The 23,222-nt window shown below is 51.7% G+C and overlaps 2 protein-coding genes across 2 annotated transcripts in view; both read left to right on the top strand.

The window, feature by feature from the left end:
• Nucleotides 1-23,222, top strand: part of LOC143692495 (uncharacterized) — a 59,698-nt gene that overhangs the window by 18,018 nt on the left and 18,458 nt on the right. The window lies entirely within an intron of this gene.
• On the top strand, nucleotides 3,935-4,867 carry LOC143692410 (olfactory receptor 14A16-like). The gene has a single exon (XM_077172645.1). The coding sequence runs from the start codon at nucleotides 3,935-3,937 to the stop codon at nucleotides 4,865-4,867; it is 933 nt and encodes a 310-aa protein (XP_077028760.1).

Genomic DNA, 23,222 nt, shown 5'->3' with positions numbered 1-23,222 from the left:
GAAAGATATTAAGCCCAGCTGTCACAATATTTCTAATCTGAATGTTTCTGCTCCAAGTTATTCTTCCTCCCCAGAAGACAGTTTGGATTCCCCAGAGCCACCTCGCCCCTCAACCCCAGAAGATCCCTGGCAAAGGATACAGAAAGAAGTTGTTAAGGAAGGAGACTGACAAATAGTCTTGAAACTCCTCGTTGCCCCCATTTGTTATAAAAGAAGAGGGCAGAATCCCAGGGATCAGCCATTGGTTTACGGGAAAATCAAGGACCTGTGCAGGGCAGATAAAGACAACAGGAAGGACTTACCTTGTTTTAATGGCCTAATGAGGGTCATGTTTACAGCACATCTCAACCCCCTATGATTTAAAATATATTATGACCACATTGTTGTTACCAACAGAATACACCCTGTGAGAAGGGGGATGGAAGTGTTTACTAAATCAATTAATAGCAGACTATGCTAATAATGAGGCAAGGGCAGAATTGACAATCAACCATCTGGCTGGAGAAGGACAACACAGCCGACCAGATGATCAAGCAGCAGGTATCCCCAGAGAAGGATTGGATGATATCAAAGAGATGGCATTGAAAGCTTTAATCCAGGTATTGGATGGTAGCATCCCCAATTTGGACTGCCTTGGGTGGCTGCAGCTAAAGCTTTAGGGCAATCAGACCATCCTGGGTGCCTGTTGAGTAAGCAAACCAATGCTGCCTCCCTCACATTGAGTGGCTGCTCTCAGACACAGAGACCATCAGACACGCCACCTTGCAGAACAGCGATAGAGTTTTTACTCTGGGCACATGGGCATGGCTGTGTAGACTCTGAGGGCATGTGCTGCATGAACCCCTCCAGCCACAGCGAGTCAATCCACAAGAGCATTCAGGTACTGAAGGAAGGGTTCAAGAAGCTTCAAGTGGAAAACAAAGACTGGGTCAATAAACTCTTCCAATCCAAGGGACTAAAGGGTTTGATGATGTCTACCTAAAACAGGACTATTAAATCTCTTAGTGGTTGTTGTTGTATTGTTAATTGTCCCATGTTTGTTTGGATGCTTTTAGAAAGTCTTACAAAATTCTTTCAGTTCCATCTTTGTTGTAAAATAGAAAGGGGGAAGATACCCAACACAGGCTCCTCATGGACTCCTTGGAGGAGAGAATTGGAGGCCAGGATGGCACAAAAACCTCCCAGAGACTCAGTGTGGGAAGGAAAATCGTTAAAAGTACCTAAAAGTATTCTTAAATCCATAAAGTACCTTAAAAACCTTGAGTATCTCAAGGCATTAATGAGCCCCACTGAGTGTCAGTACAAAGCTCTCCAGGGACTCATTAAAGCAGATAATTGGGGCCATGATTGCACAAACCTCTTCCAAAGTCTGTATCAAAAGGGAAACACCAAGTACCTTCAAATAACTCAAGTACCCTGAAGTATTAATGAGCCCCACTGAGTGTTGTTACTGACAAAGCCTCTCCAGGGACTAATTACAGCAGATAATTGGAGGCCAGGATTGCACAAACCTCTCAGAGACTCCAAGGCAAAAGCCAAAGCCAAAGTCCTTTGAAAAAGCTGCAGTCCCTGCAGGGAGCATGAAGGAGCCCCCAGGGCCATGGCTGAGCAAGGCTCCCCAGGGACTCCTTGCAGCAGATCCTTGAGGCCACTGGGATGTGGGCTAGGGGGGGATGCTGAGGGCAGCACAAGGGGCTGACAGTGCCCAGCCTGGCTGGGGCTGTGCCAGGAGGCCCCAGGGCCTCAGGACAAGGTGTCTCCTCCCAGCCCTTGCTGGCACAGACCCTGCTGTGGCCCAGGGCACCAAGACTTGGCTTCTCTTTGTCCCCACCTGTCAGCACTGCCTGCAGTTCTCTGCTCTGCCTGGGGCCGTGGGACACTTGCTCAGTCGTGTCCCTCACTGGGACCCATTAAAAGTCCAAGAAACTTTGGAGTTGGATTCTGCCTTGGAGTTCTGGAGAGGTTTCTTCAGCTCCCTCTCAGGGACTGATGCTCAGGGCCTGAGCACAAAGGCCCAGAGGCTCATTAAAGTCCTTGTGCTGTGTCTGTGCTGCTGAGCTGGGCTGGGCTCCTGGCACAGAGGCAGCTCCTGGTGACCAAGAAGAGCTTCAAAAGCACATTTCTCTGGATGAGCAGCTCTTGTGCCAGCCCAGCAGGGCTGGGGCACTGCCTGCAGCCAGCCCAGGCACAGCACAGAGGCACAGAGAGCTTCAATCAGTCAGGGCTGGGAAGGGGCTGAGAAGTGCCTGGGGCACAATCACTGCCAGCCCTTGGCACAGGAACCTCTGGCTGCAGGACAATGCAGCTGCAGCTCCTGGAGCCATCTCCTGCAGCTGGAACATCCCAATGCCTGCAGAGCCTGTGAGTACAACTCTGGGTATTTCCGGTGCAGGGGAGGTGAAATGCTCATGGAGCCCTGACATGCTGAGGGGTTCTGATCAGTCACAGAATATTTCCAAGACAAGGACTTTGATAAAATATAAGAAATTTCTTAAGACTTTTTATTCAGTTTCCTACTATTGAAGAATGGTATGGAGGTGGTGGTAAATATTAAAGGATGATTATAAATTTTGACAATTGCCTGTAATATCTGACCTGGTAAATTTTGCTTATGAATTATTAATTATGAAATTTTAAAAGTTCCCAAGACACCCAAACTGTTATTTTTAGTGATCAATAGGTTCACAGGAGATGCCTAATGTGCTTTCAGCCACTCTGCCCATGGACAGCAGCAGCATCACCTTTGCTGGAGCCATCAGGCTCAGTCTGAGCTGTCCTTTCTCCAAGCTGCAAACAGAACCTGCCCCCAGCCAGTGCCCTGCAAACAGGCAGGGTTCTGTAGGGCCAAGGGGAGTGCACAGAGATTTGGGGTCTGTGAGTGCTGGCAGGGAGAGATCAGGCACAGGGAAACACCTGCAGGAGGAAAATCTCCAGGAGGCAGAGAGAAGATCAGGCAATGAGAGAAAACAAAGCCCAGCAATGCTGTGGCAGGGAGAGTTTAGAGATGCCCACAGGAGCCCCTGCAGTGCAGCCCCTCCCTCTGAACAAGCCCCCTCCCTCCTGTGCCCCAGCCAAGCCTCTGCCCTCAGGGCCGGGGCTCCAAGGCGTGCAGCCCCTCCTGTGCAGGCAGAGCTGCAGCAGAGCCGTGGGGCAGCTCTGCAGCCCCGGGCCCAGTTCCCTCTGCAGAGCACAGGGCTGGGAGCAGCTGCCCGGCCCTGGGGGCTCTGGCAGGGGGCACAGCTGGCTCAGGGTGACGCTGTCCCCAGTGCCTGGCTCTGGGCAATGCTGTCAGTGCAGCCAGGGAAGGAGCTGCATCTCCCTTCAGCCAATGCCATCAGAAGGACACTTGGGAGTCTCCCTGAGATTTCAGTCCAAGCTGGGAGCTTCAGTCCAGGGTGCAAACCTGTCCTAGAGCATCTCTGATTTATAAGATTGATGGGGAAAGGCAGAGGTGTTGTGACACTGAAAATGTTGCTGGGTTGGTGAAATGAGCAACATGAGTCCTTGGCAACAAAAGTGGAGCTGGGCTGAGCTGGATCCATCTGCTCTAAGCAGTACCTGTTGATCTTTACAGAAAACTTGGGAGTGTGAACATCCTCCATTTGTGAAAAGTGAAAGCCCAGAAAAACTCCAGAGAGACTCAAGTGAGGGACCATCTCCCCACAGTCTTCACTTACCATCTTTCCTCAGTGAACTCACTCTGTTCTACCAGAGGGCAGTAGAAATGCTGAGGGTTTCTGATATCCTAGAATACCTGGAGAGACATGGGGACAGCTTAAAAAGAAAACTCTAGAACTCTAAAAAAAAGAACCATGTCCATGTGTGTTACAGAAGAGGGTGTATGGGAAATGGCTTTGATTTTGGTTACAGGTATCTCCCCTAACTCTTCACTGTCCTTTCTCAATGAACAGGTCCCCATGCCAAGGCACAGCAAATGTCCAACAGCAGCTGCATCAGGCACTTCCTCCTGCTGGCATTGGCAGACACGCGGCAGCTGCAGCTCCTGCACTTCTGCCTCTTGCTGGGCATCTCCCTGGCTGCCCTCCTGGGCAACGGCCTCATCATCAGCGCCGTAGCCTGCGGCCACCACCTGCACACGCCCATGTTCTTCTTCCTGCTCAACCTGGCCCTCGCTGACCTGGGCTCCATCTGCACCACTGTCCCCAAAGCCATGCACAATTCCCTCTGGAACACCAGCAATATCTCCTACACTGGATGTGCTTCTCAGCTCTTTTTCGTTCTGTTCTTTACTGGAGCAGAGTTTTCCCTCCTGACCGTGATGTGCTACGACCGCTACGTGTCCATCTGCAAACCCCTGCACTACGGGACCCTCCTGGGCAGCAGAGCTTGTGCCCACATGGCAGCAGCTGCCTGGGCCAGTGCCTTTCTCAATGCTCTCATGCACACAGCCAATACATTTTCCCTGCCCCTGTGCCATGGCAATGCTCTGGGCCAGTTCTTCTGTGAAATCCCACAGATCCTTAAGCTCTCCTGCTCACACTCCAACTTCAGAGATCTGGGGCTCATTGTTGTTAGTTGCTGTTTAGGTTTTGGTTGTTTTGTGTTCATTGTTTTCTCCTATGTGCAGATCTTCAGGGCTGTGCTGAGGATCCCCTCTGAGCAGGGACGGCACAAAGCCTTTTCCACCTGCCTCCCTCACCTGGCCGTGCTCTCTCTGTTCCTCAGCACTGTTATCTTTGCTCACCTGAAGCCCCCCTCCATGTCCTCCCCATCCCTGGATCTGGCCCTGTCAGTTCTGTACTCAGTGGTGCCTCCAGCCCTGAACCCCCTCATCTACAGCCTGAGGAACCAGGAGCTCAAGGCTGCAGGGTGGAGACTGATGACTGTATGCTTTCAGAAACATTAAACTGCTGGCCAATTTCTGCGAATCACTTGTAATAAAAGTAATATTTGATTCTTCTTGTTCATTTAATTTTGGAGGTTATTTTCCTTTCTTTTAGTATTTTCATATTTTCCACAAAGAAATGTCATTGTTTGTGCCATTTCTCATTTTGTTTTCCTCCACCTTCCCTGTGGCCAAAAACTGTGTCAGTGAGGGGTTGTGCTCTCAATGGCTTTAGAGAAACTAATGGATCTCCCAGCAAAATTTTCTGCAGGGATCCCCTTCTGTTGCCTTCTCTGGAGCTGCAGCAGCAATGTCTGTGTGCAGAGCTGGGGCAGATCAGTGCTGGCCCAGCAGCTGTGCCCAGCAGCAGCAGCAGCAGCAGCACTTGGTGTTGCCAGTGCTGCTGCCGTGGCCCTGCCCCGCTGCCCTGGTGGCCCTGGTGTTGCTGCAGGGCCTGAGTGCTCTCGGGGCCGGGCACAGCCCTGGGGGTGGCAGTGCCGGGGCTGCAGCAGGGACAGGCCATGGGCACTGCTGGGGCAGCGCTGACGCCTCAGGCCAGGCCCTGGGGGCTCCAGGCTCCTTGCCCAGGCTCTCTCAAGAACACGGCCAGGCCAATGCTCAGCACAGAAACCCCCGTCAGCAGCCCCAGGCTGGCCGTGGGCAGGCTGGGGGCAAGCAGCATGGCTGGGGCTCTGCAAGGGCCCTGGGGCAGACGGGAAGGAGCAGCAGAGCAGGGGCTGATCCATGCCCAGGGCGCTGCACAGCCCAGGGCAGCGTCCCAGAGCGTCCTCATGCAGCTGCCAACAACCTCCCCCCTCTGCAGCCCTGGCCTCTCCCCCAGCTCACACAGGTGCCCCATCCTTGCAGGCACAGACACGGCAGCACTGCCTCAGCAGCCCCTGTTTGCATTGCACACAGCAGGGCCAGCACCCCCATGCTGTTGCTGTGGGGACATGAACCTGAGGGAGCACAAATGCCATCAGCTCCTGGAGCCAGCAAGGCCTGGGGGACACCAGGGAAACCACTCAGCTTTGTCCTGGCCTCTGCACTCAGCCAGAAAGTTTGTTCCCATCAGCTGGGAGTTTCCTGCAGACGCTGTTGCTCAGAGCCAGGGCTGCCTGGCAGCCACCCCCACACTTCCCTGAGCATTTCCTTTCCTTCACCTTTGCTTTCTTTACTCTTCATGGTAGAAATTTCTTCCACTTGCCCACCCCTGTTCCCTCCCCTGCAAACAGCCCATCCCTGTTTGCCCTTTCCTCTCTGGCCCTACTCCCCATTGCAGTTCCTGACTTGGCCCCATGGGAACGTCCCTTGGGCAGCAGGATCATCCTACAAGTGCTGCAGGAATTGTCTGCAGGCTCCTGCAGTGCCTGCTGCTGCTCCCTTGCCAGAGGCACCCCAGGCCAGGGGGCACATCTGGGCTGCTGTGTCTGCCTCTGGGGCTCCCTGTTCTGGGCAATGAGGAGGAGCTGCAGAGGCTCTGCAGGACTGACAGGATGAGCTTTGGGGCTGCCAGGAGAAGCTGAGGGACCTGGGCTGCTGGAGCTGCTGAAGAGGAGGCCCAGGGCTCATCCTGCAACTGCTGCCAGGGTGGTTTCAGAGAATCCCAGAATCAGCAAGGTTGGAAAAGACCTTGGAGATCGTCAAATCCAACCTGTGCCCTGATACCACCTTGTCTCCCCTGGGCCTCTGCTCCTCCAGGATAAACAACCCCAGCAGCTCCCTCAGCTACTCCTCACAGGACTTGTATTCCAGACCCCTCCCCAGCCTTGTTGCCCTTCTCTGGACACGCTCCAGCCCCTCCATGTCCTTCCTGAATTGGGGGGCCCAGAAATGGACACAGCACTCAAGGTGCTGCCCAACCAGTGCCCAGAACAGGGGAAGAATCCCTGCCCTGCTCCTGCTGGCCACACCATTCCTGAGCCAGGCCAGGAGCCATTGGCCTTCTTGGCCACCTGGGCACACTGCTGCCTCATGTCCAGCCTGCTGTCCATCAGTCCCTGCAGGTCCCTTTCTGCCTGGCTGCTCTCCAGCCACTCTGTCCCCAGCCTGTAGAGCTGCAGGGGTTGTTGTGGCCAAAGTGCAGGACCTGGCACTGGGACTTGTTAAACCTCACCTTGTTGGATTTGGGCCCTGGATCCAGCCTGTCCAGGGCCCTGTGCAGAGCCCTCCTACCCTCCAGCAGATCCACACTCACACCCAGCTTGGTGTCATCTGAAAATTTGCTGATGCTCAACTCAATCCCCTCATCCAGACCATCAGCGCAGACATTGAAATCCACGCTGGCTGGCTCTGATCCCCGGGCCATCCTGTGGGTGCCCTGGGATGGCACTCAAGGTGATCTGTTCCATAACCTTGCCAGGCACCCAGGTCAGGCTGACAGGCCTGGAGTTCCCCAGCTCCTCCTTCCAGCCCTTCCTGGGCATGGGCTCACACTGGCACCTCCAGTGCTCTGGGACCTCCCTGCTGAGCCAGGACTGATGGTAAATGATGGAGAGCAGCTTGGGGAGCTCATCCACAGCTCCCTCATCCCCCTAGGATGGATCCCATCTGCTCCCAGAGACACCTGTGAGCATCTGAGTGGCTCAGCAGGTCCCCAGCTGCTTCCTCCTGGATTCCAGGGGGCTGTTCTGCTCCCTGTGCCCATCTACCAGCTCAGGAGAACACTTGTCCTGAGGACTACCTGTACTAATACTGAAAATTGACAACAAGATATTAAGTAGCTTAGTCTTTTACTTATCTTCAGTTACTCTATTCTCAACTGCAATCAATAAAAAAGAGTAGAGGTTCTCCTTCATCCTCTTTTTGCTATAAACTTTTTTATAAAAACGTTTTATTCTTTTTACAGAAACCGCCAGGTTAAGTTCTAATTGAGCTTTCACCTCTCAACTTTTCTTTCTGCATAGCGTGGCTGCAGTCCTGTTGGAGAGATGAATGTGATTCTGTCAAAGCAGTGATCCTGTAGAAGGGTCTGGTCTTCCTCTGAAGGTCCAGTGGTGGTTTTGGAGCTCTTATCCTCTGGGAATCCAGTAGGCAAGCTGCTCCTGGTGTTGCAAGGCTCACCTTATATGCAGGTAGGAATGCTTGGATCCTCCCCCTGGGCGGAGCATCCCACAATGGGAGGATGGAATTTGATCAGCCCTGCAGTGATACACAATGGCCCATTCCCAGAAGATATCTCCCCTGGAGGGCGTTATCAGGGCTGAGTCATGGAAGAGATCAAGAACACTGCCCCACCTGTTTACAGCAGTTGATGGAGATGGGGATTGCAAACATGCATTTGGTTCCATCTTACACTGCAGCCTGCAATGTGGCAGTATTGCTGCTCTCTGAGGGGTTTGAGTGCCTTGGATAGCTGAGTCACTCAGATATCCAGATATCAGTAAGTAAGGTTAAGTCAGGAGATCTAAGCTAAGTTAAATGCTGCTAAGAGTTGTTCTTTTGCTAAGTTGTTAAGTTTCATTCAAGTTATTAGCTAAGTTTTGTTAAGTGTTATTCCTGTGTTAAATTATTGAGTCATTGGTTTTAAGTTAGGTTAAGTACTGTTAAGTGCTGTTCTTTTGCTAAATTGTGAAGTTGACGGTATCACTTAAGTCCTTTTAAATTTCATCTCTGTTAACATTTTGGGCTGTATTCCTTTTATCCTTGCCCTCCTTGTCCTTATGTCACACACACACACACACACACAGGGAGGGTTCTTGGCTCATTTCAGGTTTGATTGCCTGGATTTTATTTGGTTTTGTTGTTGCTTTGCTTCCCTGGTTTGCCTGAAGTGTCCAGTCAGGAGCAGAGTGACTCTTGCCAAGGAACTTTGTGCTGCTGTCCCTTAATATTAAGTCTGGTTTTTGCTGATCCCTTGCTGGGGATTTTTTCAGCGCTCTCAAGGCCTCGTTGGTACCAGGGTGAAGGAGCCCTGGCCCAGGCTCTGGCCCTGGGGGACACGGGGACGCTGCTGGGGGGTCCCTGTCCCCCTGTGCCACCCCCAGGGCCCCGGCCCCCCGTCCCCGTGTCAGGCTCTGGGGTCGATCTCGTGGAACATCCTCTGGGGGAGGCTGCGGCGCCGGGGGCAGGGGGACCCGGGGGGACAGGGGACCCCGCTGTGCACGAGCAGGGTTGGACTGCTCTGGGGGGAACTGTGAGGGGGGCCGGGGCAGAGTGACCTCCCCAGTGACCTCACACAGCCCCTGGGATGTAACACAGCCCCTGTGATGTCACACAGCCCCTGTGATGTCACACAGCCTCCTGTGATATCACACAGCCTCCTGTGATATCAGATAGCAACCTGTGATTTCACACAGCCCCTGTGATGTCACACAGAACCCTGTGATGTCACACTGACATCTCTGTGACCTCACACAGCCCCCCGGATGTCACACAGCTCCTGTGATGTCACACAGCCCCCTCTGATGCCACAGATCTCTTTTTCAATGTCACACACCCACCAGTGATTTCACAGCCCACTTTGGGATGCCACATAGCACCCTTGTGATGTCACAGAGTCAACTCTTGGAAGTCACCCTGGAATGTCATGCAGCTGCACTGTGATGTCTCAGAAGACACTGTGATGTCGCAAAGTCACCATATCATGTCACTGTGTTTTCTGTGATGTCACAGCCAGCTCTATGATGTTACACAGCCAGCCAGTGATGTCACAACCCACTCTCTGATGTCACAGAGCCACCTTTTATGATGGCAGGATCTGCTCCATGGCCTCACACCCTACTCTATGATGTCACAGTCAGCTGTGTGATGTCACAACACCCTCAGTGATGTCACAAAACCCTCTCTGATGCCACAAAACCCTCTCTGTGATGTCATACTGCCATTCTGTAATGTCACAGCACACACTTTGACCTCACAGCCCCCTCTATGATGTCATACAGCCATGCCATAATGTCAGAGCCTGCTCGGTGGTGTCAAAGAGTTAACTCTATGATGCTGTAGCTGCTCAGTGACCTCACACAACCCACTCTGTGATGACACACAGCCCCTTGCTGACATCACAGCTGCTCTGTGCCTCCATGACACAGCCACAGTGGAGCTGCTGTGACACAGCCCCCTCTGGGACATGCCACAGCCCCTGCCAGTGCTGAGCCCCTGGGAGCTCTGTCTGTGCCCTGCTGGTGTCCCTGAGGGGCCCTGGCAGTGCCCCAGCCCTGCTGGGCTGTGCACAGGAGCTGCTCCTGGCCAGAGCTGTCTCTCTGCAGCTCTGCTGCCCTTGCCAGGAGCTGCCTCTGGGCCAGGAGCCCGGCCCAGCTCAGCAGCACAGACACAGCACAAGGGCTTTAATGACCCTCTGGGGCTTTGGTGCTCTTTGTGTCTGCCATGGCCAAAGTGCTGCCCAAGTTGGCTCTGGCAGGGCTGTCTTGCAGCTGCTGCCCATCCCTGTGCCCTGTGCAGCCCAGGCTGTCCTACGGTGTCCCTGCCCTGCGCCTCTGTCCCTGCAGGCTGTCGGCATCCCCCGCCTGCCCCACCTGACTGGGCCCTTCCTTTGCTGACAGCTCTGCCTCCTGTCTGCCTCTGCCTGCCCACACAAAGCCTTGGGCTGATACCAAAAGGGTTCATTCAATTTTTACTGTGCCTGTGAACTTTCAGCAGATGAACAAGCCATGCAGGGGCTGCTTTCCCAGCAAGGATGGTTGGAAGACAAGAAGACATCTAGCTCAAGAATGTAATGGCAGAAAAAAGAAGGACTGAAACTGGGAACTTGGGGTGGATTTTATGGTAATGGGTAAATTGTAATACACATTTAGTGACGCTGGTAGAATTACATGTCCACATAAGACTGGGGATATCCCTCACTAGACCTCAAGCCTGAATAAATGATACCCTCTTAAATAGGAAATTAGTGTTAAGGAGACCTATTCTGATATTTCAGAGACTTGGTGACAGCAAGGCCTCACAGAACAAGGAGTCAGCTGTGAGACTGTGTAAACTCATGGAACAAAGGGTCCATTGGGACTCTGCAGAACCCCATGGAACCAAAATCCATTTTGGCACACTGGGGCTACATTGAACCAATTGTGATACACCACATGGTGATACTGCAGATCCAAGGACACCATTGTGACCCTGAGAAACCTCTTGGAACCAAGAGGCCATTCTGACTCATCAAGGCCTTGTGGAATCATGGGTCCATTGTGACACTGCAGAACCAAGGAGATGCTGTTGGCTGTGTGAAAGCTCATGGAACCAGAAATCCATTGTGACACAGCAAGGCCTTATGGAACCAAGGGTCCCTTGTTAAACTCTGTGGCCTCATGGAATCATGAGCCATTGTGACACAGCGTGGCCACATGGAGCCAAGGGGCCACTGTGACACTGCAGATCCAAGGAGGCCATTGGGATTGAGAAACCTCATGGAACCGAGAGTTCATTTTTACACTGTGGGGCCGGTGGAACCAAGGGTATGACAGTGACTTTGTGGGGCCTCATGGAACAATGGAGACTGTTCTGACACTTTGGGACCCACTGGAATCAAAGGACCATTATAGAATGGCACGGCCTCAAGGAATCAAGGGGACTACAGTGAACCTTGGGGGTCTCCATGGGATGAAGGGTCCAAGGAACCAAGGATACCATTGTGACACTCTGGGGCATCGTGGAACCAAAGGTCCATTGTGACACAGCAGGGCCTTGTGGAGCCAAGGGGACCATAGTGACACTGTGGGGCTCAGTGAAAGCAATGGTCTGTTGTGACACTACGAGGCCTTATGGAATCATGGAGACCATGGTGACACCAAAGGCCTCATTGAAACAAGGGGCCATTGTGACACTACAAGGCCTCTTGGAAGCAAGGAATCATTGTGGTACCATGGAGCGTTGGCAGGCCAAGGGACAGTTGTCACACTGTGTGGCACGAGGGAGTCCATTGTGACACTACAGGGCTCCATGGAACTAAGGATTTGTGGAACAGTGCTGGAACACATGGAACCAAAGGTCCATTATGACACTGCAGGGCCTCATGACATCCTGGAGGCCATGATGACACTTTGAGGCCTCGTTGAATCACGGGGCTCTGCAGGGCCTCATGGAACCAAGGAGCCCCTTCTGACATTGTGAGTACCCATGGAACCAAGGTCCAGTGTGACACCATGGAACCAAGGAGACTGTTGTTGTCTGGTTTTGGCAGTACAAAAGCTCATGGAACAAAATGTCCATTTTGACACTGTGGGGTCTCATAGAACCAAGGAGACTGATATGACACTTAGGGATCCACTGGAACCAAGGGGCCATTGTGATACCACAGGGCCTCATAGAACCAAGGAGCCATTGTAGCACAGCAGGGCCTCATGGAATCAAGGGGATCACAGTGACCCTGTGGGGCTCCACAAGGGGCTGTGGGGCTCTATGAGACCATGGGGCTGTTTTAACTGTGGAACCAAGGATACCATTGTTACACTATGGGGCATCATGGAACCAAGGAGGCCATTGTGATCCAGTCGGGGAACCTGCTGAGACTATTGTGACACTTCAAGGGCCATTGTGGAGCTGCAGGGCCTCGTGGAACAAATGAGACCATTGTGACATGGCACGGCCTCATGGGAGCAAGGGGCCATTGTGACACTATGGGTCTTGTAGAGCTGAGGGGCCCTTGTGACCCTGTGTGGCACCATGGAACCAAGGAGAGCACTGTGACACTGCAAGGCTCCGTGGAACTGAGAACTCGTGTGGCAGGGAGGAGCCCAATGGAACCAAGGGGCCATTCTTTACTTCAGGGCTTCACGGAACCAAGGTGCCATTGTGATACTGTGGAACCAAAAGAGACCATTGTGACACTGAGGGGCTTCATGGAGCCAATGAGACCATTCTGGCACTCTGAGTCCCCATGGAACCAAGGGGCCATTGTGACACCACAGGGCCTCATAGAACCAAGGCAGCCACTGTGACACTGCAAGGTTTCATGGAAGCAAGGGGCCAGTGTAACACATCCAGGCCTGGTGGAACCAAGGGGCCATTGTGATCCTCAGGAACCCAAAAGAACCAAGGGGCCATTTTGAGACTCTGTGACCTCATGGAACCAAGGGGCCATTGTGGCATTGCACAGTCCCATGGAAACAAGCAAGGCCTCATGGACACTGCAAGGCCTCATGGAAGCAAGGGGCCATTGTGCCACCGTGGAGCCAAGGAGACCATTGTTATATCACTGGGCCTCATGGAAACAAAGATCTGTTGTGATCCTACAGAGCCTCATGGAACCAAGGGGCCATTGTGATGCTGCAGGGCCCCAAGGATCCAAGAACATGGAACAGGTCTGGCTGGCTGGGCCTCCTGGGGGCTGCCTGACTGGTCTTGCTGACCTTGGCATATTGAGGGTTGCTTCTCATCAGCCCCTGAAACCTTGGAGTTCTGTGCTTTCCTTCCTGTGGGAAAGAATTGTCCTTCTCCTCCAGGGGTTCATGGTTGAAATTGGGATTCCTCTTCCAAATTTGATTATATCCAAGGATTATTCCCATTGGTCACCTGGAGGGACAGACAGCTCTGGCTGGCCTTGGCCTCTTGGGGGCCACCTCTCATCTGCCTTCAAAGCACTGGGGGCCTGTGCTTTTCTCCTCATGGGAAAAAACATCTCTCAAGTCCAGGCATCCATGGCCAAAACTGAGAATTCACCTCCAGAATTCCTTAAATCCAAGGAGAGCTCCAGACAAAAGCTTTCAGGACTATCTAGGTTCCCTCGGCTTGCTAAGGGCCAGCTCACATCTCCCTTTGAAGCACTGGGGTTCTGCACTTTCCTTCCTATGGAAAAGAACTGTCCTTCTTGTCCAAAGCCCAATAGACAAAAGTGGGGTTTGGCCTCCCAGATTCTGTCTATCCAAGGATTCTTCCCTGACAACAGATCTGGCTGCCTTGGCCTCCTTGGGGTTGCCTCTAATCAGCCCTTAAAACACTGGGGCTCTGTCCTTTCCTTCTTATGGAGAACTGTCATTCCAGTCCAGGAACCCGTGGCTGAAATGGAATTCCACAACTCCAAATGGAATTCCAAAACTCCCCATATATCCAAAGGCTGCTTTCAGACAAAAGCTGCAAGGACAGACAGGTCTCGCTGGCCTTGGCCTCTGGTGACTGCTTCTCATCTGCCTTCAAACCCTGGGGTTCTGTGGTTTCCTTCCTATAGAAAAGAACTGTCCCTCTTGTCCGGGTGCTCTTGGCCTCAAGCCCTTGACCACTCTATAGGGACACAGGAGCTCTGTGCTCAGTGGGGTGGAGACTGAGGACATCGGAGGAGAGCCCTGGGAGGGACTGAAGAGTGGTTTCAGAGATGGTGGATCCTTTTGACATAGTAGAAAACAGCCAGAGAAAGAAAGAATTAATTCCAAAGGCACCTGCGGAGGTCCAGGCTGGACACCAGGAGAAAGGAATTTCCCTGCCAGGGCAGGGCTGTGGTGCAGCACGTCCCCCAGGAGGAGCCTGGAGCAGCCCAAGGCTTTGTGTGGGCAGGCAGAGGCAGGCAGGAGGCAGAGCTGTCAGCAAAGGAAGGGGCCAGCCAGGTGGGGCAGCCAGGGGATGCCGACAGCCTGCAGGGACAGAGGCGCAGGGCAGGGACACCGTAGGACAGCCTGGGCTGCACAGGGCACAGGGATGGGCAGCAGCTGCAAGACAGCCCTGCCAGAGCCAACTTGGGCAGCACTTTGGCCATGGCAGACACAAAGAGCACCAAAGCCCCAGAGGGTCATTAAAGCCCTTGTGCTGTGTCTGTGCTGCTGAGCTGGGCCGGGCTCCTGGCCCAGAGGCAGCTCCTGGCAAGGGCAGCAGAGCTGCAGAGAGACAGCTCTGGCCAGGAGCAGCTCCTGTGCACAGCCCAGCAGGGCTGGGGTACTGCCAGGGCCCCTCAGGGACACCAGCAGGGCACAGACGGAGCTCCCAGGGGCTCAGCACTGGCAGGGGCTGTGGCATGTCCCAGAGGGGGCTGTGTCACAGCAGCTCCTCTGGGGCTGTGTCATGGAGGCACAGAGCATCTGTGATGTCAGCAAGGGGCTGTGTGACAGCACAGAGTGGGCTGTGTGAGGTCACAGATTGGGCTATGACATCACAGAGTTCTTTGTGTGAGGTCATTGAGCAGCTACAGCATCATAGAGGGGATTCTGTGACATCACAGAGCAGGCTGTGACATCATGGCATGGCTGTGTGACATCATTGAGGGGGCTGTGAGGTCAAAGTGTGTGCTGTGACATTACAGAGTGGCAGTATGACATCACAGAGAGGGTTTTCTGGCATCACTGAGGGAGTTGTGACATCACACAGCTGTCTGTGACATCATAGTGTGAGGCCACAGAGCAGATCTTGCCAGCATAGAGGGTAGCTCAGTGACATCAGAGAAGGGGGTTGTGACATCACTGGGTGGTTGTGTAACATCATAGAGCAGGCTATGACATCACAGAGACTTCTGTGACATCACAGAGCAGCTGTATCACATCATAGGGTGACATCTCATAGTTGGCTGTGTGACATCACGGGGGCTGTGTGAGGTCACTGGGGAGGTCACTCTGCCCCGGCCCCCCTCACAGTTCCCCCCAGAGCAGTCCAACCCTGCTCGTGCACAGCGGGGTCCCCTGTCCCCCCGGGTCCCCCCGCCCCCAGCGCCGCAGCCTCCCCCAGAGGATGTTCCACGAGATCGACCCCAGAGCCTGACACGGGGACGGGGGGCCAGGGCCCTGGGGGACAGGGACCCCCCGGCAGCATCCCTGTGTCCTCCAGGGCCAGAGCCTGGGCCAGGGCTCCTTCACCCTGGTACCAACGAGGCCTTGAGAGCGCTGAAAAAATCCCCAGCAAGGGAACAGCAAAAACCAGATTGAATATTAAGGGACAGCAGCACAAAGTTCCTTGGCAAGAGTCACTCTGCTCCTGACTGGACAATTCAGGCACACCAAGGTAACAAAGCAACAAGAAAACCAAACAAAATCCAGGCAATCAAACCAGAAATGAACTGAGAACTGTCCCTGTGTGTGTGTGACACAAGGACAGTGAGGGCAAGGATAAAAGGAATATGGCCCAAAAGCTGAACAGAGTTCAAACTTAACAGGACTTAAGTTACACCTTAACCTTAACTGATACCATCAATTTCACAATTTAGCACAAGAACAGCACTTAACACTAATTAACCAAACAAAACATATGACTTACCTATTTAACATAAGAATAACATTTACTATTCAACTTAGCTAATAAATTAAATTGAACTTAATACCTTAGGAAAGGAACAACTCTTAGCAGCATTTAACTTTACTTAGACCTTGTGATTTAACCTTACCTCAAGGCCTGACTGACTCAGCTATCCAGGGCACTCAAACCCCTCAGAGAGCAGCATTTCTGCCACATTTCCCCAGTACAGGCACTCCTGTGTGCACACAGACACAAAGAGTCAGTGCAAGGCACCTGGGAGAAATTCCCCTGAGGGCAGGAAATGCTCCCTGAGGATCCTTTGGCACCTCCCCAGCAGGCAAAGGGTTGAGCCTGGAGGAGTGGGGGGATCAGCCCAGGCTCCGTCGTTGTTGGGGATCCCCGAGTGCAGCAAACGGGAGAGTTCCCGGCTGGGAGAGGCCCCACTCAGAGGGAGTCGCTGGCCCAGGAGAGCTCCAAGGGCCCTTTTGGAGTGCTGTTTGCAGGGCCCCAAGAGAGGGGCTTCAGTCCCAGCAATGGTTCATCCTGGCCGCACTTGGCACCAACAGCTTTCTTTGGCAGGGTGAGAACAGGGATGTTGTGCCACTGAGGGAACAAAACCAGTTCCCAGGGCTGATCCTCCAGAAAGCAGGAGCTGGTTGGGCAGCAGCAGTGCCTGGAGCAGACTGTGTTTGTGATGAGCTGCAGAGGAGATGAGCCCAGGGGCTGTTGGCCAAGGCCGAGCCCCAAGGAGCATTTCTCATCTGGCAGGGCGGCCTGAGAAGGGGAGGGGGGAATGCAGCAGCACAGGGCCCATGGAACCAAGGGAGCATTGTGACACTGTGGGGCCCTGTGAGACCAAGGGACCATGGTGACGCTGTGGGGCCTCATGGAATCAAAGAGACCACAGTGACATTGCTGGGCCTCATGGAACCATGGAGAGATCATTAAGACCCTTCACTGCCTCCTGGAACCAAGGAGACCATTGTTATACTGTGGGGCACTATTGAATCATAGAGACCATTGTGACACTATGAGGCCTAAGGGAATAGGCAAAGCACTGTGACACTGTGAGGCCTCATGGAACCAGTGAGACCATTGTGACCCATGGAGCCCCCAAAGAACCAAGGGGACCATTGTGATCTGTGGGGCCTGGTGAAACCAAGAGGCCTTTGTGACATTGCAGGGCTGCATGGAACCAAAGCTCCAGGGTGACACAGAGGGGCCTCCTGTCATCAATGGTCCATTGTGACACTGTAGACCCAAAGGAGACCATTGTGACACTGCAAACCCCCAGGTTCCAAAGGTCCATTGTGACACTGCAAGGCCTCATGGAATCATTGGGACCATTGTGACACTGCGGGGTCTTCTGGAACCCAGGGGCCATCGTGACATTGCTGGATCCCATGGAAACAAGGGTCCATCATGACACTGCTGGACCCCATGGGATCAAGCCACCATTATGGCACGGCGGGGCCCCATGGATCCAAGGCACGATTGTCGCACTGTAGGGCCCCACAAAACCAAGGGAACACAGAACAGGTCTGGCTGGTTTGGCCTCCCAGGGGCTGCCTGACTGGTCCTGCTGACCCTGGCATGTTGAGGGTCTCTTCTCATCTGCTGCTGAAGCACTGGGGCTCCGTGCTTTTCTTCTTATGGAAAAGAACTCTCCCCCTCCTCCAGGCACCTGTGGCCAGAACTGGGATTTCACCTCCAAATTTCCTTATATCCAGCGATTGTTCCAATAGGAATATTCCCAGGACAAGTCTGTCTTGCAGTGGTTTTACAAGGGTCACTTTGCATCGGTCTCAAAAAACACTGGGGAAGGCTCTGTGATTTCCTTCCTATGGAAAAGAACAGCCCTGCTTCTCCAGATGCCCATGGCTGCGATTGGGGTTCCACCTCTAATATTCCCTATATCCAAAGTCTGGTCTCAGACATAATCTTCCATTCCTGACAAGTCTGGCTGGCCTTGGTCTAGTGAGGCTCTCCAAACACTGAGGCTCTGTGCTTTTCTTCTATGGAAAACAACTGTCCTTCTAGTCCAGATGCCCATGGCCAGAATTTGGGTTCCACCTCGAATATTGCCTGTTGTGACAAATTGGAGGAGACTGTTGGCTGGAAACATTTCATATGTGGGGGGAGGAAGGTGCAGGTCCAGCCTTGCCCTGCCCTGGAAGCCCAGCACTGCCCTGCCCTGGAACCCCAATCCCCCCAGAGCCTCTATCCCAGCCCAGCAGTGGCTGCCAGTCCCTGGCACAGCACAGGCAATGCTCCACAGCCACCTCTGCAGCCCCAGCCCAGCTCCTGAGGGACCAAATGAGCCCAAGCCCCACCTGGGGGAAGGGCCCAGGGAGACCAAGGGGTATTGAAGGCTGACCACAAGGTGAGCACACATCTTGACCCTGCATCCTCTTGGAATTTCCATCTGAACTCTGCTGGAATCCAGGAGTTGGTAGCTGTGTGTGTGCTTCTCTGTATCTTTTTTGAGTTTTTCTCTTTCTGCATCTTCTTCTTCTGTTTCTGTGCTCCTGCAAATGTTGATTAACTTTAAATTGAACAGGCTTAGAGTTTGTGAAGTTGAATGGGCCAAGTCAATGCTTTCAGAAGTGTTTTTTGTTGATTGAATATCTGTTGTAATACATGACAAGAATTTTTAAAAGTAATGTAAAACTTTTTGTGTCACTGACAATCTGTTAAACCACTGAGATTCTGAACACGCCTCTGTGAAACACAAATGTTAATTATGAAAAAACCCAGGAACTTCCTCTTTCGTTTCCAGACAACAAAGAAGCAGCGGGCCATGGCCCTGGCCCCCATCTCAACCAAACCAAACCAAACCAAACCAAACCAAACCAAACCAAACCAAGCAACCCTGCCATGGGCTGAGCCCCTTCCCCCCTCACCAGGCTGCCCCCCCCCATCGGCCCCATTCTGACCAAACCAAACCCCAACAACTCCCAAACAGGAAAACAAAAGAGGCTACAAAACCCCAACCAGAACAAAGCCAGCCACAGCTATTAAAATCTCACCATCAAGTCCCCTCTCCCCAACACAACTCAAACCAAAAACCCCTGCAACCTACCACCCGTACAAAATAACCCCACAACTAAAATTAAACACAAAGAAAAACCCAAAACCAACCATAAAACCAATCTTAACACAACCCAACCACAACTTCCACCACAAGTTACTGGCAGGTCAGGTGTTAATCCTTTCAATACTTCATTGCTCCATCGAGTAAAAGAAAAAAACAAAATACCACCATATAAAAAAATTATATAAAACCATAAAAGTCAGTAAAGGAGAAATTAAATCCCAAATAAAAAAGAAGAAAAAATACCTTAAGCTTAAAACTAAAATCCTCTTGTAAACTATAATGAAAAAACTCTTTTTCTTTATAACACAAAAAACTTTTTAAAAAAATTACAATTAATTTCAAAAAAAACCCTCCATACTAAAATAAACAAATTAAATAACTGTAATTTCATCAAAAGTTTAAACAGCAGGGAGAAAATCCAAGTAATCCAGTATCCACAAGAGAAGATCTCTATTCCCAGAGATAAAAATAATTTTAAAAGTAAAAAATAGAAACTTTTACCCTTAAAGAACTCATCTTTGAAGCAATACCCCATAAGTTGACATGGCCCATCTACAAGCTGTAAAAAAGCTTGTAGCAATAAAAACAACTTCACAAGAACAAAGTTCCCCAGACAACTGTTATCCATGACAGAATTAAGAACCACAAAAAAAAAATTTTTTTTCTTCTTAAAAAATCTCCATAACCTTAACAAGAAAAACTTCTCTCCTAAAGTAAACTAAAAGACTATTCTTGAAATAGTAAACGAGCTCGAAATTTTAAGTTTACTTACTTTACATTGTCAGTAAAAAGAAAAAGTTATAAAGAAAAAAAGTGTTCTAAAGGGTTTATTTAATTCTTACTACTTTTTTCTTTTTCAATTTACTTTTAATAAAAATGTATCTATACCCTTTTAAAATGTTAGGCCTCCTTGACCTTTCCATTAATCCTATCTCACAACAAAATAAATACATAAATAATTAACCGACACTAAAACTGAACAAACTCATCAATACATTAATTAAGAAATCTCAAGATTAGAAAAATCTTAAATTAACAAACTAAAACCACTACAATGTCATAATAAACCATTTGCCAAAGTTTCTCTGATTTTCTAAAGCTCCCAGTAGTGCCTGTTTTGTTCTTTTCAGCTCCTAGAATCTTTGTTGGTATTTCTCCAGGGAGTCCAACTCAGAGGACACAAACAATTGTAATTCCTTTCAAATGTCTCCTCAAGAGAGTTATTTTAGGGATGGGAGTCAGGGCTTGTGTTTCCTCCTTGGCCCAGCCCAGGCAGTGCTTTCCCAGCCACATTCCACACTCCATTGCCCAGCTGGAGCCGCTGGTGCCTCTGAGTTGTGCTGCCCCAGCCCCAGGGACGCTCTCCTTGTCTGCCCATTCCCCCACGGTCTCTGGGCAGGGATGGCCTCACTGGGGGCTGCTGACATCCTCAGCAACTTGGAGGCTGCTGCTGAATTTCCCTGCTCCAGAGGCTTGTTCAGCCTTCAGCTCTTCAGTGCAGGAATTCAGTGTCCCTGGGCTCATGAACATTCAGAACACCTGAACAAGCCAAGCCTCTGGGAATCATATGATTTTAATTTTCAAATCCTCTGTGGTTACGTAGATCTCAGTAGTGTATTCAAACTGAATACATGACATTTAAAAAGACAGCGAGAAAACATTTTGTAGGTCCTGTTTATTTTTGTTTCCCTGTTAATTAAATGATATGTGCAATCTCCAATTGACACTGAATCCAAGTACATCCTCATGCAGTTTGAATGGATATGAAAATCAAGACCCTTCATGGCTGACAATCAATCAGACTCTGTCCCTACCCCCACCCCACCATTTCCCCCATCCAAGCCCTGGCACTCAGAGCAGCCTTGTGCAAATCTCAGCTCCCTCCAGCCCAGGCTGCACCTGCAGCTTTCAGCTCCTTGGCTCCAACTCCCACCTGCTTTCCTTGCAGAAGGAGCTGCCCGAGACACAGAGGGATGTTCATTTCTTGTCATCCAACAAAGCCAAGGGAAGGCACAGCTCCATCCAATGCAAAAGTCATTCTTCTCCCTGGCTCTGCCCTGCCCCTGATCCCCAGAGCCTGTCCTGTTTCCTTCATCCCTGCATTGCCAGGGACTCTCTGGGACAAGGAAGTTCTGCTCTGGGGATGGAGGGAGGTGCAAGTGCCACCACTGGAGTGGGAAGCACAACTCATCAGGTTTGTGTCCTTTGGGGGTCAGGAACTGGTGAGACTCAGAGGCACAGAAAGTTTCTCCTCATGGCCTAGAGATCACAGTTGAACAGGACACAATTTATTAACACTCACGCTCTTCCCTGAGCCATGTGCAATGTCCCAGCAGCATCTGATGAGTCCACCATCCACAAGGGATTTCCATACTAAAATTAATTTTAGACAAAACGTGGTTCTGTGATAGATATAAACACAATTAGGTTCTTGTATCAGGATGCTCGTCCTGGAGTGGGGGAAAAACAGCTCCAACAATTCCTGATTTGCAAAGCTGTCAGTGGTGGATGGAGAAGGGAGGTCAGGCTGCTCTTGGTGCTGAGGAAATGCTGAAACCAGCCTGACTCATTTCATCTCCTCCTCTCCTGGCTGATCTCCCCTCTCTCCCCTTCCACCCATTGGCTTTTGTCTCCCACCAGGCCCCCGGTGAAGAGCCTGGCTCTGTGTTCTCCATCCCCTCCTCGCTGGCACTGCCAGGCTGGGATGAGGAGCCCCTCAGCCTTCCCTGCTCTGGGCTGGACAAGCCCAGCTCCCTCAGCCTCTGCTCACAGCCCAGGGGCTCCAGCCCCACCTTGGAGGCCCTTCCCAGACCCTGCTGCAGCTGCCAGACATCTTTCCTGCCCTGGGCAACCCAACCCAGGCCACAGTGACCTGGAGAATCCCCGTCCTTGATGTCCTGCTCACACAGCCCTGGCCCCTTGTCCCCATGTCAGGCTCTGGGGTGGATCCTGTGGAACATCCTTTGGTGGAGGCTGTGGCTCCAGGTGGGCCGGGGGGATCCCGGGGGACAGGGACCCCGCTGGGCATGGACAGCATTGGACTTGTTGGGAGAAACTGTGAGGGGGAGCTGGGGCAGAGTGACCAACCCAGTGACCTGACACAGCCCCATGAGATGTCACACAGCCCCTCTGGGATGTCACAGACCCTTCTCTAATGTCACACAGCTGGTTTCTGATGTCACAGCCAACTCTGTGATGTCATAGACTGCCTCTGTGATGTCAGATATCTGCTCTGTGATGTCACAGCTGGCTCTGTGATGTCACAGAGGCACTCTATGATGTCATATGTGATCAATGACCTCACATACCCCACTCTGTGATGTCATAGCCCACTCTGTGACCTCATGTCACCAGATGATCAATTGCCTACACCAGGTGAGCTGACACCTGGAGCTTGTTCTCCACATCCCCAGGCCTATGGAAACCACACAAGGCCCATTGTGTGAGAAGGGGAACTGGAAGTTCAGCAGCCTCAGTGTCCTGCCAGCTCAGCCAGGCCCACTGGAACATTGGGGTCCACGACCACCAGGGACCACCAGAGAGACCCCCAGGACAGAAGAACACATGGGTAAAGGGGAGGGGAAATGTGCTAATGATTTTGGGGAAATTATTATCATATGTATGTTTAGTCCAGGACAATCAATGAATGTGTGTGCAAAATACAGAAAATAAACAGAAACTTTCCTGTACTTAGCATGCACGGCTTTGGGAGGAGCTCTCCCCCGTGCATCCAGCTGAATAAAGAATGCTGCTTCTTAATGCTACACTGGGGTTAAGGAGTTTTCTGTTTTACTGAATTTCTGGTAACATTCCCACTGCCAAGGAAAGCTCTGTCTGCTGCTGTTCACAGACCGAGAAGGGCTGGGGGCAGATGTGGGGCTCAGAGGCTGCCTGGGGCACAGTGACCATGAAATAATCAAGTTTTGAATGTTCTGTGAAAGAAGGAGGGGCAGCAACAAAACTTCTGGACTGGAATTAGGAAGGGCAGACTTTGGCCAATTGAGGATGCTGATTTGGGGAGTATCAAATCAGGTCCTGATTTATTTTAAGGGAAACAACCCTTAAAAACAAAGGGGTCCAGGAAGGACACACATTTCAAGAAAGTAATTTAAGGGGGAAGGAGCAGCCTGTCCCAGTGTGGCAAAAGATGAGCTAGTGAGGAAAAGGACTGGCCTGGCT

The sequence above is a fragment of the Agelaius phoeniceus genome (genome assembly GCF_051311805.1).
Source record: "Agelaius phoeniceus isolate bAgePho1 chromosome W unlocalized genomic scaffold, bAgePho1.hap1 SUPER_W_unloc_1, whole genome shotgun sequence".
Taxonomy (NCBI): domain Eukaryota; kingdom Metazoa; phylum Chordata; class Aves; order Passeriformes; family Icteridae; genus Agelaius; species Agelaius phoeniceus.
The sequence above is the reverse complement of the archived record's forward strand: the minus strand, read 5'-3'. Positions and strand labels throughout refer to the sequence as shown.

What these genes read in the sequence shown, in the direction of transcription:
- LOC143692410 (XM_077172645.1), top strand. Translation starts at nt 3,935, where the DNA reads ATGTCCAACAGCAGCTGCATCAGGCACTTCCTCCTGCTGGCATTGGCA.